The sequence below is a fragment of the Fringilla coelebs genome (assembly GCF_963513975.1).
Source record: "Fringilla coelebs genome assembly, chromosome: 6".
Lineage (NCBI taxonomy): Eukaryota > Metazoa > Chordata > Aves > Passeriformes > Fringillidae > Fringilla > Fringilla coelebs.
This window is the reverse complement of record NC_140034.1, coordinates 34,853,346-34,869,389: the sequence shown is the minus strand read 5'-3', so window position 1 is coordinate 34,869,389 and position 16,044 is coordinate 34,853,346. Positions and strand designations below refer to the sequence as shown.

The following is a 16,044-nucleotide window of genomic DNA, read 5'->3' as shown; positions in this document are numbered from 1 at the left end:
ATTGGTTTTATTATCCTTCATTTTTTGGATTTAAAGAAGTTACATTACACAGTCATTAGCTGAAGCATTATCTTAGATTTTGTATTTTAAAGACTGGAAAATAGCTTAAACACTCTCTTGAAAAACAATATGTATCACCTGTTGGTTTTAGCACTTCACTGTTTACAGCATGATGCTAGATTTGGCAAATGAGGCAACTAAAAAGACAAGATCTTACTAAGAGTTGAAGGGTTATATCTGATGTACTTGCTTTTAACAGTATTTTCTACATCATCTACTTTTCAGTTCTTTTGTTAGAGCATCACTGGAAAACAAAATATGGATATAAGAATAGGTGTTAAGAAAAGCTCATGCAAAATAATGCAGACATGCACACAGCTCAGGAAGAAAAGAACTGCAATTAATTATTTACTGTGTTCTAACACTTTATTCTGAAATTTAAACTCAGTGTCTTGCTGCAGGACACAAGGCTTTCAGTGAGCTGGGCAGCAACAAAAGCTCTAAGGAAGTTCATGGATGTGCCAACCTTCACTGCCTTCCTTAAACAACACCAAACTAATGCTAAACAACACTGCTTTCCCATAAACAGCAGGTACATCTCAAGAGGTGTGTACACAACTGCCCTTTGAATAGTTATCCACATCTGTCATAATTAAAAAATCCTACCAAAGTATCGATGCCAACCAATTCCAAAAAAACCCAGCTTATTCTCTCCCTGATTATTACAAGAGTAAAATTCTGCTTCATACAGTCACACACATGCATACACCATTGACTACATGGGACACCAATGAACACTTACTTTTGAAGTGCCCAAAGCACTACTGACATTTAGACAGGACAAAAGCGGGGTGGATGGTGTTTTATGGTGCATTTTGAGTTTGTTTTTTTAGGTTACCAGGCAAAATTAGATTATTTAGCATCAAACCAATACACTTTACTAGACCAGGTTTGACTTGCCTACCATTGCCAAAGACACACATACATAACGCCATTGTCTCTTTTACTAAATATTTACCAGAGGAAAGGAAAAGTAATTGCAGTCATGGACAGGAAATGAAAAAAGAAATCTGGTTCAACTCAACAGGTCCTAGGGAACTTTCCCCCAATGTCCAATTTTATGACAGTTAGAAGATTTGAGATTAAAATTTTGCTGGCAAGAATACGAAACACATAACATCAGGGCAAGATTAGTAAATCTAACATTCTTAGAAGTTTATTATCTGAAGTCATGGATTAGCAATATCAGAAACTAGACTGGGGCAGCTCACCAACAGCATACAGGCATGATGTCAGTACAACTGCAGTGATAACTTGAAAACTTCTTAGTGGTAACTGGCTAAAAATGTCTCTATATTTCTTCGCATTTGCTCCTTAGGCATGATTTCTTTAAATCTTTCTTAAGGGTTTCTTCTTTCCAGTAACACAGAATTTACACTAAAATTAAGCTACCCATGTAAAGGAAAGTTATTTTTAGACTGTTCACCTAGAAATTAAAAGATTAATTTTTTTTTCCAGATACATTCCACAGTTGATAGCTAAAATGGAATTTGTGTCAAACAAATATGAAAGCACTTTGGTGTTTGGCTGGCACTTTAACTCCACTCCAAGGGACAGTCATTTAGCATCATGAAAAGTACTTAGAGAAAATTACCCTCAATAAGTGTTCAATTCTGACTATGTTTATATTATAAAGCATTTTTGATAATGTATGTCATTATGTTAGAGAAAGTACAGTGAGCAGTTTTGAGTGGTTTTCAATTTAAAATAGAACAAATTTAGATAATAAAGATGTTTAGAGGAAATACAAGGCCAGAATGTTTAATCTGCTTTTTTACCCTTGAACATCTTGTCTGACTAAAGAGTTACTCCCACTTCACAATGTGAAATTCATGATACACAAAGTTACTTCATAGTTGCTCACTGAAGTCAAGCTTAAGCCATGGGAACTTTAATGACTGCACTAGTATGTGGAAATGAGGCCGCTGTCAACCACAGTTTAAAACAGCCTTTTCTTTTCCTTACTCTATATCTACTCTACACCTAGAAAGAAAACCCTGTTTTCTAACTAATACACAGTTAAGGAGCACTCAGTCTGTGCAGCCTCTTAAGTTGCAATACACAAAGCTGCACTACCCTTCTTTACAAAATTAAAAAAAAAAGGAAAACAAACTCAGAGCTGAGTGAAAGCAACCAGGTAAAGCAAAAGTGATCTGAAAGAAGACAAAGTTTTATCATCCTTCACTATGAAGTAAATCACTAGCTTGAAGAACACCCTACATTCAGCAAGATCAAAAGCTTAAGAAAGAAAAATCTAAAATTACATGATTACTACTTCATACTGCACTAGCCACTAAAACCATGCCTAACTAGTTTCAGTCCTTGATATGACAGAAGTCAATCCTTCATCTCTTATATTTCTATGTACCATTCTTGAACTCCCCCTGCCTGAGAAAAATCTGCAAAAGTAATCCTCAAATATTTTAGTGATGTGACAAAGATGGCACAATTCCTCTGCCATCCTCTATAGTAAGGTATCTTCTTTTTATTTGTTCCATTTCTACAGGTTTTCCTAGTTCAAAAAATTACACAAATATTCCCAAAACACAACACTTTAGCATGCGAAGGAAGATCATTAAGAATATGCAAAATATGCAATTACTCCTACATATTTATCATGTAACTGAAGGAAGAATAACTTAAATACTTATAGGGGACTGTTCCTTCTTCTACAGGCCATGTTCTCCTCACCAGATTGTCCAATTCCATAAGCAACCAAGAAATTGAAAGACTTAAAACACATGTTTAAAAACTTATTGTGGTTGCTGTTTCTACTGTTCAGGCTGATTGATGAAACAGTTGCTGGATGTAACAATTCACTAGGCTCAGCCTTGTAAACAAAAGGGCCAATAAAGGTTGGGGGACTCCTGAGACATATGTACACAGTACATTTTAAACATTGCCAAGGCATGCAAGTGCCACACAATTAGATTTCATACTAAGCAATACTGGGCATTCTATTCACTTCAACATTTCTCTTTTGCTGTAAAAAGATGCAAGAACTTCATAAAATTTACCTGTATTTTAGATTTGGAGTCTCTTTTGGAGTATGTATTTAGGTCTTTATAAAAGTTCTGCCATTTTGCTTGTCTCTCAGAATCTACAAATGTGATCACAGTACTAGTCCCTAATGCTTACATTCTTCAAGAGATGAAAACCAAAATGGGGAGTGCTAATACTATTTTCTTGGGTTTCTCTTCTTGATTGAAAGGAAAAGTTTTCTAAAAGTTTCAAAAGTTTTTTGATAAAAACCACTGAGGCTAAGTTTGTTAGCATTAGTTATTTTATATCAATCTGAAAACAGCTATAACATGTTAGAGACTGACTATCCTGACCATTTTTAAAATAGTGCCACATATACATGCACAATTCAACAAGCCCACAGTGACATGCAGTGACAGCTCAAGGAGGTTATGGTGGGGAAGGAAGTAAAAAGTGCTTTTTTGGCAACACTGGTGGGTGTGGGGAAGTGGTCTGCTGCATGCATGCTAAATATGGTGGAACATTTAGATACCCTACCTGAGGGGTGATCCGATGAGCAATGTAGGAGGGGTAGGGTTACTCCCTGCATTGTGCCGGCGTCGTACTGCCTGACGCCTAAATGTGCTGCGTTCACGGCGAAATGTGACAGTCTCCTCGCTGGCTTGTGCTGCTGCATCAAGACAGACTTTAGGTCAAATACGAACCCATCCTAGTTACGTCAACAGTAACTTAAGACTCCTTTCTTCCCTCTGACCCTCCCCAAGTTAACGAACTTGACTCGCAACAACAAAAGTAGCTTACGTCCTAACTGTTCAAACAAGCTGCCTCATGACAGGATCACAACACACAGTTATTAGCAAAAACCTGGGTGGTTGGGGGAGTGTTCTTGAATATACAGCTTATGTTTTTTTACCCCCAGATCCAAATAGCCGGGTTGCGAAAGAGGTTGGATACTCCAAATCTTTTCCATGTACGCATGGCAGGAAGACACGCCTGATCTCCCCCTTCATCTCTCTGAACAGATAATTCAGGAGAAGGCTGAAGAACTACCTAGCAAAGTTGTCTACCACTTCTCACCATAATCTTCTCAACTTTTTAACTTCTGCCAAATAGGCAGGGTTGAGGTTAACATCATCACAACTCTTTCAGGGGACAAAACAAAAGTAGCTTTTTTTCTCGTAAACATCAAGGGATACATGTTGCTCCTTCTAGACCTATTACAATATAATTTACAGAGGCAGGAGGTTGAGAATAAGTAAGAGAATAAGTTAATTTTTAAGGACTGATGGTTTTGTTATTTCAGGTTCCCAAACAAAAGGTTTGGTTCAAATTTATAAAGCAACATCATAAAAAACCAGTTTGTATGTACTCAAGAGATTAAAATATTTATCCACCCATTATCCTCCAAAATCCCCCTGCGCTCCTTCAGCTCTACAATCTGAACAATTTCAGATTTGGACTGCTTCATGGTGTGTCTGCAATCTGAGAAGTCTTCCTCCTGAGCCAAAGAAGCTCCCAGTCAATTTGAATGCAGAGCACTAAAGAGCTCAAATGAATGGGCCACAGAGAAAATAGGGTTTGGCAGGCAAGTGGAGGAGGAAAAAAACTGACATGAAGTCAGTGCAAGAGGAAAATCACAATCTTGAAAGGGAAGTCAAAACTTGGTGGCCAAGAAGCCTGTTACTAGAGTGAGAAAACCAAGAATTGTGTCAAACAAACAAAAAACAAACACCTCTTCTCCCCCCTACAAAAAAAAAAAAAACAAACAACAAACCCACAGAGAGCAATGGCAGGAATACTACAGGCAGAGCAGCCCATATTCACTTAAGCACACTTCAAGTTAAAACGCTACTGCCATTAAGCTTTCAACACTTACCAGCAACAAAGACTCTGATGCTGGTCTACAGGGAACAACAACCTACAGCAACCTACTACTGTTGTGTGCTACTGCCATAGCTCAAGTAATAAAGGCTGAACCAAGAGTTTAATTCATGCATGAACCACAGGTTACCAAATGAATTCTCTGTCTGAAGCTTCCCTTTACAGCCTGCTTTAAAACAAAGAAGCTACATAAAGAGATTTGCTTTAACACCAATATTCAAGTTACAAGCATTTCATTATCAAAACTACAGATGTTAAGGGCAACGCTAATTCAGACCTTTCCTGTACTTTCAGAAAAAACAGGGGTTTGCTCATTCTCTCCCCATTCCTCCACAAGTGTTTTTACAATTTTAAGCATCAATAGATTATACTACCTTTTCAGGGTATTTCAGCAAGAATCCAGTAAGTTTCTCCTGTGGTTCAATATACAGCTTTATTTTAATACACTGCCTAATTTCTTAAAGCATTTCTTTGCAGGTCTCACACTTGAACTACAAAGCAAGTGAACCACACTAAATAAGACAGACTGAATCCTGACACACAAGGTCAAAACTGCCCATTAATTTTGTATTACAATTTATAAAGTTCATTTTTTCTAGAATATACATCAGCATACAAATATGCATATTTACAACACAGCTTCCACTGAGTTCAGATACAAAAGCAATTCTGGTAACCAGACCATTGTAAAGCAATGCTTTACCATAGTAAAGCACCACAAAATAAGGAACAGTAAACTGAAATGTAAATATCTGAATTACCATTAAGATGGTAAACATCAGCATTATATCTTAATTACCACTTGCAACTACTTAGCAAAAGCAGCATTCAAGTGCAATTCTTTAAGGTAGCATACTTAACACTGACAGATACCTGTCATGTTCTGCAATAACTGAAACAGAGACTATGAAAACATGCTAGGTCCTCCCTGTATAGCTACAATTTGACACTAAAGCAAGTCTCAAGAACTAACAGAGGCAGTATCCTGTGAGGAAAAGTAGATATACAAACATGCTTGTAGATAGGAAAAAAAGAAAATTAAAAAAACTAATATACACTTGGGGATTAAATTCAAAGCTGTGAGGCGGAGAGCTTTGGCATTTCCTAACTGTTCATTATTTCATTTTAACTTTTATAAGTCAAAGTAGATTTTGGTGTAGCTTTCTACCTGTTTTACCACGAGATTCTTGATTTATCATCTTGAAACTTTTGTTCAATGCACATCTTTTATACACATTCTTCCTGAATGCAGGTGGTGCCATTCAGGGTCACTGCACAAGTCTACAAGTTCTTTTGAAAAGACTGCAGGCCTGTTCAGACCAACAAGCTCCAAGTCTGCTAACATTACACAACACTGCAAGAAGCTATATGTAGAAAACATGCCCAAAGAAGTTTAAAAAAAAGCTAGCTGAGCAGAGAGGATTAGCATAAAGTGTGGAAAGCTAAACTGCTCAAAGTTTGCTTTTGGTTGAAAAGAAAACCAGAGGGACTGTGGTTTGGTTTTGTTTATTGTATGGCCCCTTAGGTTTGCTCAATCTTCCCCAAGACTTTTTTAGCAAGTTTTTGTTTTTAATATAATTTGACAGAAGACATAAAATTTAAAATGTATGCATACCAGTATGGAAAGCTATTTATGTTAATTTGTATTACTTGCATTTCTACTTGCCTTTAATGAGAAGGAGCAGTGCAACTGCTTGTGAGTTCACCAGTAGGAAGTAAGACGAAGTTCCTAACTTACCCTCTACCATTATCTGAGAGCAGTTATATCACATTTCAATATAAATCAGTTTCAATATTTATGATGTCACATACACTTCTCCAATACTGCTTACAACTTATCCTAGACTCCAGAAATGTAAGATCCAACATGTAGTCATGTACAAAAACTAGATATAACAGGAAGCGATAACACAGGTAATACTTCTTAAGTTCACGCTTACTTCAGTTTCATCAGTAGAGGAAGACAAGCTTTTCAGCTTACAGAAAGTTTGTTAAAAGGTGCCCTGTTTTTTTTGTTCTACGCATCTGTGCAGAATCACTGCACTTAATATCAAGAAATTCAAGCACTTCCTCCACATGCTGTCATTTGAATATGAGTCCCCAGCACTATCTACCCTCAAGAACACAAAACTCATGTTTGAAGTTCAAGGTACACAAATTAAAAATACAAACCTACACCCCAGAGATCAATAAAAAGAGCTGGAATAAAATAAGAAGTGGAGACCTAGTAACAACCTTGTAGCACACTTAACCCCTCACATGCCTATTTCTAAATATAATACAACTCTTTTCAAAGAAGAAAAAAATTACACTTATCTGTTAATGAATATGTGTTTGCATGCACAGTTGCATTACAATTAACTTGTCTAACACTTCTGACTGGAAACAGTTACACGCTTAAAACATTGTGAGGATATAATTTTGTCATCAGACACTTGGAAAGATGCTATATATTGAAACTTTATATGCTCACTTCTGAAGTTTTACTAAGTTTTAAACAGAACCTGTCGACTCACAGTTTTACTCTACAACTATGCAACTGTTGTATAAGACACCTAGCTTTAAGAAACAAAGTCCAGATATTTTTCTTTGAACAGGAACATTTATATAAAAATAAGCCAAAACATTTGCAACATCTCCCTGCATCTACTTAACACTACTTTTAACCAAAACTTAGAAGCACAGAAGCTTAAGAAGCACAACATGAAAAAACAGAACTGCCAAAATTTTATTGCATCAATAAGATCATTTAATTTTGCTACGAACAAATGCTGAACCCAGTGCCTTAGATCAATTCTGAAATACAGAAAAGTTTTTCATAGAAAGATTCCTGGAAAGATGTGGTATGAAATTAATACAAGTGTGAACTCTCCATGGTGGAAAACCATAAAGTTCTTAAGATAAAAACTGCAGTCATTCTAACTAGAAAGGAAGCAAGGAAAAAACCTACTCCAGCAGAAAGTCTCCCTCACTCTTCTCAGGAAAAAAGACCCACAGCTAAAAATCCCAAGATCCCTCCCCATCATTTAAAGCCTAAATGGTTTTGAACATTAGTCAGGTTAAGCATGGTTAAAGATGAGTACAGAGCCTGAATGATGTGTGGATATGCCCTTTCTCACCCTATTAAATGGGAAACAAATCTATTTTCAATCACTAATTACTAAGCCTACATGTTCTCAGCAAGAGCTGGAATGAATAGTTTATGGCTCATGTACTCACATAAGCAATGAAATTCTTCGAAGACAGAATGTATTTTGCCAAACCAAAGAGCTGAAATGCTGTTTTTCTCTACTGAGCATCTATATCTCATTTGTGTTCGAAACCTGAGATGTACTTCACATGCATTTATGGGTTAGCACTCCTGTTCTCCTCATGGTTGAGGCATTTATAGTTTATTTTCACATGCCCTAACACTATATTAAAGACCACACTAGAAAGACACCCAAGTAGAAAGAAGCGGTCTGTTCAGTCCATATCTTCAGTATGCAGGTGTTAATCACCATATTATTATGCACCTTAATAAAACCTACAGCCGCAGGGATTACTTGTACTTCTCTGATAAAAAAATCAAAATATTGGCTCAGAGTATTATAACTTACTGTGGATATTTAGTGAAAAATATCACTAATTACTATTTCTGAAGAACAGAGACGTGTGCAGCAAAGGAGAAACAATGAAGAACAGCATGGTATCTCCAAGTTACAAACTTTTGCTAGAAAATAGTCCAGAAGAAAACAATACACAATTCAGAAAAAAAGTAAAGCCTAGGACTTAAATTTTGTGGTTGCATATATAAAAAAGAAAAAACTAAGTCTGAAACTAGTCTGAAGAAATATTTACAATTATGTCAAAACAGTCACTACCACAACCTGAAAAACAAAACACTATCAAGGAGGGAACAAAGCAGGACAATAAAACCATCTGGTTTGAATTCTGAACCAAACATTTTTACAGACCAGCTTGACAGTAAAATTTTTATACTAAGGCCAAAGATAAAACTAGGAGTCTTAATATCCTACTTCATTGAACTTCCTACTTGAATTATTCCACTTTTAAAAACATTGGGCTACTCACACAGACCTCTTGAATATAATGTTGACGTAGTTTAGGTCGAAGAACTAAAGCTAAACCCCATCTGACCCCCTGCCCAATACAGACCCTATATCCCAGGGTTCAGGTATCCATATCTAGTATTACATTAATGTAGCAGACAAATGTTCACAATTGACATTAATCTTTAATAAAGTTAGTTCTGACTGTGTTTAGATTTATTCACCTTAAGGAAAAGATGCTGTAAATCTTTGAAACACAGTGCTACCAGCATATGTAGCATACAATGTGAGCATATTATACACAGAAAGTCATGTTTGCATTACATAGCCTTAACTCAAACCCCAAATATTAATTAGTGGCCAACTTCAATAAATGAATGAGTTTTATCTCACAGCTACATTTTGCAGCAATGTGAGCAATTCTATCACAGCTGATAGAGCTTTTAGAACTTTATTGCTTATATGTATACCAAGAAATCCAGGTACCTCTCTACAAGCCAGCATGAAGATGCAGCTTCATTTTTATCTAATACCAAAAATTCCTATTTAACTCCTGTTTGAGATGAATACTTAGCAAATACATGAACAACACATGTCAATAAAATGGAACCACTCTTCCCAAATCAGGCAAAAGTCATCTAATGAAAGCCTCTGTATTATTCATAGGAGAAAAAACCACAGGATTGAGTCCCCACAAAACACACTAAAATTCGGCTTTACTAGGAAGTGGTTAACAATTAATAGATGCAAGACACATTCCAAGTGTTATTGCATTGGTAAGTTCCAAAACTGCAGAAATTCTATGGTAGGCTCATATATAATTTCTAACACTGACTACATCAGAGGGAATTCTGTAAAACTCAACCTTTACACACAAAAGCTGTGACTGTACAGTAAAATGCTTATAAGAAGAGAGCCCTTTCTACTGCTGATCTGCTTACCTTGGTCAGTAACAGCACGGTTCTGCTGAATACACAAATAAAGACAGCCAACATACACACAACCCGATCACAGGAACTTTGCACATTTTTCAGTTTCTATCATTTCTAAACTCCAGTTTCTCATGCAGAACTGTTGGATTTAGTAGTTTGAGCTTGAAGTGGCAGACACACAGAAAACAAGATCAGAAGCCCCATCCTCTGTAGTTATAGTCATTCTATCTACAGGAAAATGTAGCAAAAACTAAAGCCATCAGAAGCATGGAACAGCTCTGCAAAACAGGCAAATCAATGACATAGGCAATGTACAACATCAGCATAGAAGGGAAGAATAATATGTTGCCAGCAGCTGCCATGACCATTGGCTGAGCAACAGAGAACTGAACTGTAATAATTGTGGGCAGACACGCTAAGCATATACGTACAAATACATACAGACTGAAGAAGTGAACAGGTTTCCATGTGTCATATGAAACACAAGACTAATCCAAAGTCACAAAGCCCTATTTTGCCTGCCTGTAGAGACGTACTGCAGACCTCAAAAGACAGAAAACAGTATGAGCTGTTACTTTAATATTGCTATGCAACGTACAGAAGGAAAAATGTGTCACACTACATGCAGTTTTATTTACAAAAGGGTATGTATCTCAAAAACTTAAAGAAAATAAGCCTTAAATTGCAGCAAGCTGTAAAACAGAGCAGCAACTTAAAGAGCACATCTTTTACAATTAATATAGAACTGGAGAGAACACTTGACTTTTCAGGCCAGCTCAAGTTTTACAAAACATCACTGTGTTACATACAGCATTATGGTGGTTCTTTAAATGGTTACAAACAGCAATCCAGAAACAGCACACATCTGACAGAAACCGGGCACAGGACAGTGCAGAGGGTATTTCCAGAATATCACCATACAGTGGAGCAACTGCAACTAACCCAACTCATCAATTCACTAGCTACTTTTGGAATCTGAATAGCTGAACAAGGATAACAACTACCATAAGATGTCTTCCATTTTTTTATTAAACATTCACCACATACACTTAATTTCAGAATTTTCAGATGCTGTTTCTCTGCATTTTAATGAATTGCAATTTTTATTCAAATGCACATACTGTCTCCCAGCAAGTGAGTCATTCACCACTTCCTGGCATAATAATACAGAAACGAAACTAAGTTGTATCTGCAGAAGTGAAATATGTACAAGTTTGTACAACATCCTGCTTAGTCAAAGATTAGTAAAGACCATATCCATTAAGATACACATTTTAGCAGTTACACAAACAAGAATGCAGTTCTAGTCTCTAAAGATTAAAGGATAAAAATCAAGTTATAATTACTGATTTAAATAATATTTGAAAAACAGGAAAGTTGCTGACTGGAAAAGAGGAGGTGGTATTAATATCAGTCTTTTAGGTATCCTGTGTGCATCTGTTAATTATTTGTTTCAGAAAGTCATCATAGACATTTAAAAATATTTATATAAAACTATAATATAATCCTTCAGCAAGAGGTTGGGCCAGACTACTTCTAAAAATCACACCTAACCAACATCTCCTGATCTCACGAAAATCCAAATGAAGTTGATTCTGTAATCCACTTAAAACAAGTGGATAAAATAATTTCTTCCTTTTCTCAAAAAAAAAAGCTATACATATATACACATGACATGTATGTATATAATGTATATATATAATTTATATTGCACATGTATGTCTTTAAAAACCTCCCAAAAGGTGAATACATCTCAGTAATAAGAAATACTGGCTATAAAGCACTTAGATTCTAAACAATTAAAACATTTTCTCTCATTACTATTAATTATGGGTAAGCCTAAAGAAGAAACCCACAATTAAAGATACAGAGGTTACAAAACTTGCAATATAAACTATAAATTGTTGGGAAAACTACCCAACAAACCCACAGAAGAGAAAAACCAGTAAAGACGGATACTATGAAAGAATTAGTCAGATTGATCATGAACAGATAAATGCAATGTAATTACTGCCTTGGTGCTAGGCAAGACTAAACGTTTCAGCAGTGCTAAAGAAAAATTAAGTCATAATTTTGTTATGCTTTCAAGAAAAAAAAAAAGACAGAATGACACTCATTTCTGACAATCATAAAGCAAATACTTCCTTTTCTCTTGGTAGGAAAAAGTAATATACAGCTAGTGTTATTAACCATATCATGTCAGCAGATGCGGAGAACTCGATTCCAGATTGCTTCTCAAAGACAGCCTGTTATCCATTGAGAAATAAAGCCTGGGTATTTGCCACTTATTAAAAATACTAACAACTTCAAATGACTAAAATTTTAAAATGGAAATGGATCAGGCCAGCAAGAATGACAGCAAGTCTTTCCTGCTTAAACTGCTACAGATTTGTACCTTTAAGATTGCTTTGAAATGTGTTGAGTGAAATGGGGAAGACAAGCTTTTTCGAAAGAGCAATCAAAGTATTTCATAATATTTAGCATCTGTCTTCTATTAATTCTTTCAGACTACTGACAAGTAGTAAGCACATACAAAGTCTGACATGTTCTAAAACATAAGCCATGTTAATCCTCTTTTGCAAATAAAGGGAGAATCTTAATAGCTTTAAGCAGTAATAACACAAAACAGAATGAAATCAAATTTGTGCTAAGGAAAGCATAGAGTCAAAATGGTAAATACATAAGGGAGACCTTTTATCAGTCATATTACTCTCAGCAGATGTGAGGAGCTGTCACTTTAACAAGGCCTTAGAAAGAATGTGTGTTAAGTGTTTAGCTCCTATGGTTAGTGCTAGAAGAGTAACTGACTCTTTTATTAAAGCTACTGCAAAAATCTGCTACTAGGAATAACAGAGAAAGTAAAAAAAAAAAAAAAAAAAAGAATAAATCTGCCTACATTGGTAAAGTGAAGGCATATAAATAGGTCTGAACTAATTGTAAACCAGTCAAAATTCATCAATAATCAATACACAGCTGAACTTCAGTGTGGCATGCTTTCTTTTACTCCCCAGAAATTAATTGCACTGATTTTTATAGCTGTTTTGTTAATACTGGGGGACACACCACAAAAACAACTCCATGAAAAACTCCAAACAAAACCAAAACAAAAACCCCACTATTGGTCATACATCTTATCTCACTGTGGGCTGGAAATCTCTTTTTAAGATGAATCACTATATTTCGTTTAGGCAGTCTACATAATAAGAACAGTCAAATTTGCTATAGTTTGTTAAAAATACCTGTCTTGATGTAAAACACAATTTTATGAAGGGTTTGTCCACCTAGATGTAAAGGTTCAGATTATCTGGTAGGTATTGGCCTTTGAAAATTCCAGACATCAGACTGAGTTAATTAGCAACCTCATACTGTCCTGAAGATGTAAGACACTTATCTACCTTGGCACAAAAAGCCTTACAGTTAAGACAGCAAAAATATTAACCAAGAAAAGAAACAAATATTATTATAAGCAATAAACAAAAAAATATTAAGAGCTCCAAATTTTGTTTCAAATGCCACTACTAGGTCTGTATTAATAACAGCTACTCCAGGTAGCTTATTGTTCACATTACACCAAGCAAAACAATAATTAGGGAAAATAAGAGGAAACTACACTCCTCTCCAGCACTGGAAGGTTATTGTGTTCACATAAAGAAGACAAAAAAAACCCTAAAAACCCAAAGTAAACAAGACTGTCTAGCCAGCAGCAGCCAGGCTAAGCAAAAATTAAATCCCTACGAGAATTCAACTTAGTAACTAAACCATTGTAAGAATCCACAATTAAAGGCAGCATTGTAAGAGTTTGGGATTGGTTTTATTTCCTGATACCACCTCAAGGCATGGCAGAGAGGTTGCAGTTACTCAGTATAATGGAGCAGGTTTGATTTGATCACAAATAATAGTTTTAAGATACAGCTCTAATCAATGAGACTGCTGGTAACAAGCTCCTAATGCCTCTACTTTAGATTTTATAAAACCTGTTTGGATTCAACACCCATTTCAGCAGATCTTTCAAGATATTACAAAGGAAACACTTTTTCAGTTTTCCTGGGCAAGAGTGGAGAAACAGGGAAGATGCTTAAGTATAGTTTTAATTTAAGTCATAGGTACTCGACTCATTTATAAAATATGACAAGGTACTTCTGGTAGGTCATTTACTTACCTCCACTTGCTGATTCTTGCTCTTCCCCTTCAGGAAATGTAGCCTGGCTTGGTAAGCTATTCCTAGAACGAGTGACTGACTCTAAGTGTGAAGCCCTTCCCAACAGAGATAGCTCATCTAGCACCTCTCCTTCTTTGGCTTCCAAATCAGATTTTGAAGTGGTTAACTGTTTTATGTTACCTGGTGCCATTAAACTATTTGGGTCATTTAAACAAGCTACAGTACCACTGTCCAGACTTAACACTCTGGCACGATTCTTGGCACTGTTTGTGCTAGAAGTCCGTCGCGTAGATCTTTTTTTGCTAATTCCTTCAGAGCTTACGTGGGTTTTGTGAGCATTTTCAGAGTCTGTGCCCCCACGGTCTTTAGAAACGTATTTGGTCTTTAAAGCACTGTATTTTCCCTCAGGAGACTGGCATGAATGGGAGGTGGTGCTGGAAGAGCTATCACTGCTGAACTGGTGAGCTGACTGCATACTTGATGTCCTGCTCAAGTCACTTTGATCACTGGAGTCCTCATCGTGACAAAACACAGCACTGTGAGGTTTAGTACCAGATACACCTCGGAAGGAAACATATTCCCTGTGCCGACTTGAATCAAAACTACTAGCCCGCTTTTTTCCTGTCCTTCTCCGACTCGACTTGTGGGTAGAGGCTGTTCGATGTATCAAACTAGAAGATTTTGGTCGGACATCTCCTTCTTTTTGTTTTCCACTAGTTTCTTTAGCAGCTCTTGAATCTACTAACACAGCTAGTTTCTCACTCTGCTCATCTCTTTGTTCAGCAGCCTTCCCATGCGGCCTGTCAGCTTGTGTAGTCAGTTCATTGGCATGAGGGTTCTTATTGGCCTCTTCTGAAGCAGAGGCACCAAGACCTTTCTGGTTGTGCATCTCATCAGATGCATTAGAAGCCTTTACCTCTTGAACACCACCCAGAGGACTCACTTCCACAGCAGTCCTTTCGCTACTAGTCCTTTTGTCAGTAGTAGAACTACTGTCATCCTCTGAGTCGACACCACAGTCTTTTTTCTTACCATCCTTTTTCTCTTCTCTAGGAGACTCCTCCTCGTGCTCTGACAATACACTTTCTATATGCGTTGAGCTAGTATGCTCACTTTTATAGCTACTGATGGTACTGTTGGTGTCACGATCAGTCCCGCTGCAGTAGCTTTCTGTTGAACCACTGCTTCTAGTACTCAGGCTTCTCAGACTGTCCATACTTTTGTCTGCTTTCAAGGATTTGCTCTTCCCACTCTTAGTCAATGGTTGAGGGCTGCTACTTTTCAGAATGTCATCTAATTGAAAAACTCCTGAAATGCAAGAGTTCTCACCCAAAGACTCTCGGGATCCAGAAGGGGGTTTGGAAGCTTCTAACTCACTGACAGGATCTAGTCCTCGTTTTTGCTGATAGAGGGGGAAGTCATTTAGTGAAGCATCTGGAAAAGCAACAGCAGAGCTAGAAGTCCTTGGTACACCTCGAGGTCTATGATCCTTCCTATAGGAGTGAGAATGCAGAGTTACCAGCGAAGCTACTTCTGCATCACATGCACTGTTTTTAGACTGGTCCACAAGCTGGCTGTTCGAGAGGCACGCTTTGTCACCACTGTCCCTTGGCAAATCCTGTCCAGAGGACAACGAAGGTTGGATGGAGACAAACGAGTCGTTTGACACCAGACGAAAAAGCTTCCGATCAGTTGCCAAATCTGTTTGAGTACATATTTAAAAATAGTCATGTAGATGTTCATGTAAGTCATATAACTTGCTTTAAAACTGTTTGTTTATATCAGACAAAGGAAATGAACCAAAAAATCCAATTGCAAGTACTATGAATTCGTCACATTACCACTTAAAAATATTTTATAACATTTGAGCAAACCTGACAGGCCTTTTTTAATTAAAAAAAAGAAACCATCAATACCAGCTTATCCCTAGGAACTGATAAAACAAAGCAATTCTGACAAGTCCCCAACCTCTATTGCT

At 36.7% G+C, this 16,044-nt stretch overlaps 1 protein-coding gene across 7 annotated transcripts in view; it reads right to left on the bottom strand.

The window, feature by feature from the left end:
• The window catches only part of PCNX1 (pecanex 1), an 89,221-nt gene that overhangs the window by 53,962 nt on the left and 19,215 nt on the right, over positions 1-16,044 (bottom strand). For 4 of the 7 annotated variants that reach the window (XM_084207410.1, XM_084207412.1, XM_084207413.1 and 1 more), the window contains exons 6-7: positions 14,067-15,767; positions 3,580-3,712 (exon numbers count right to left, since the gene is read on the bottom strand). In XM_084207410.1, the coding sequence (XP_084063536.1) occupies positions 3,580-3,712; positions 14,067-15,767 (1,834 nt within the window). The remainder of the gene's footprint in view (positions 1-3,579; positions 3,713-14,066; positions 15,768-16,044) is intronic. The other 3 variants (XM_084207414.1, XM_084207415.1, XM_084207411.1) reach the window with 2 other exon arrangements.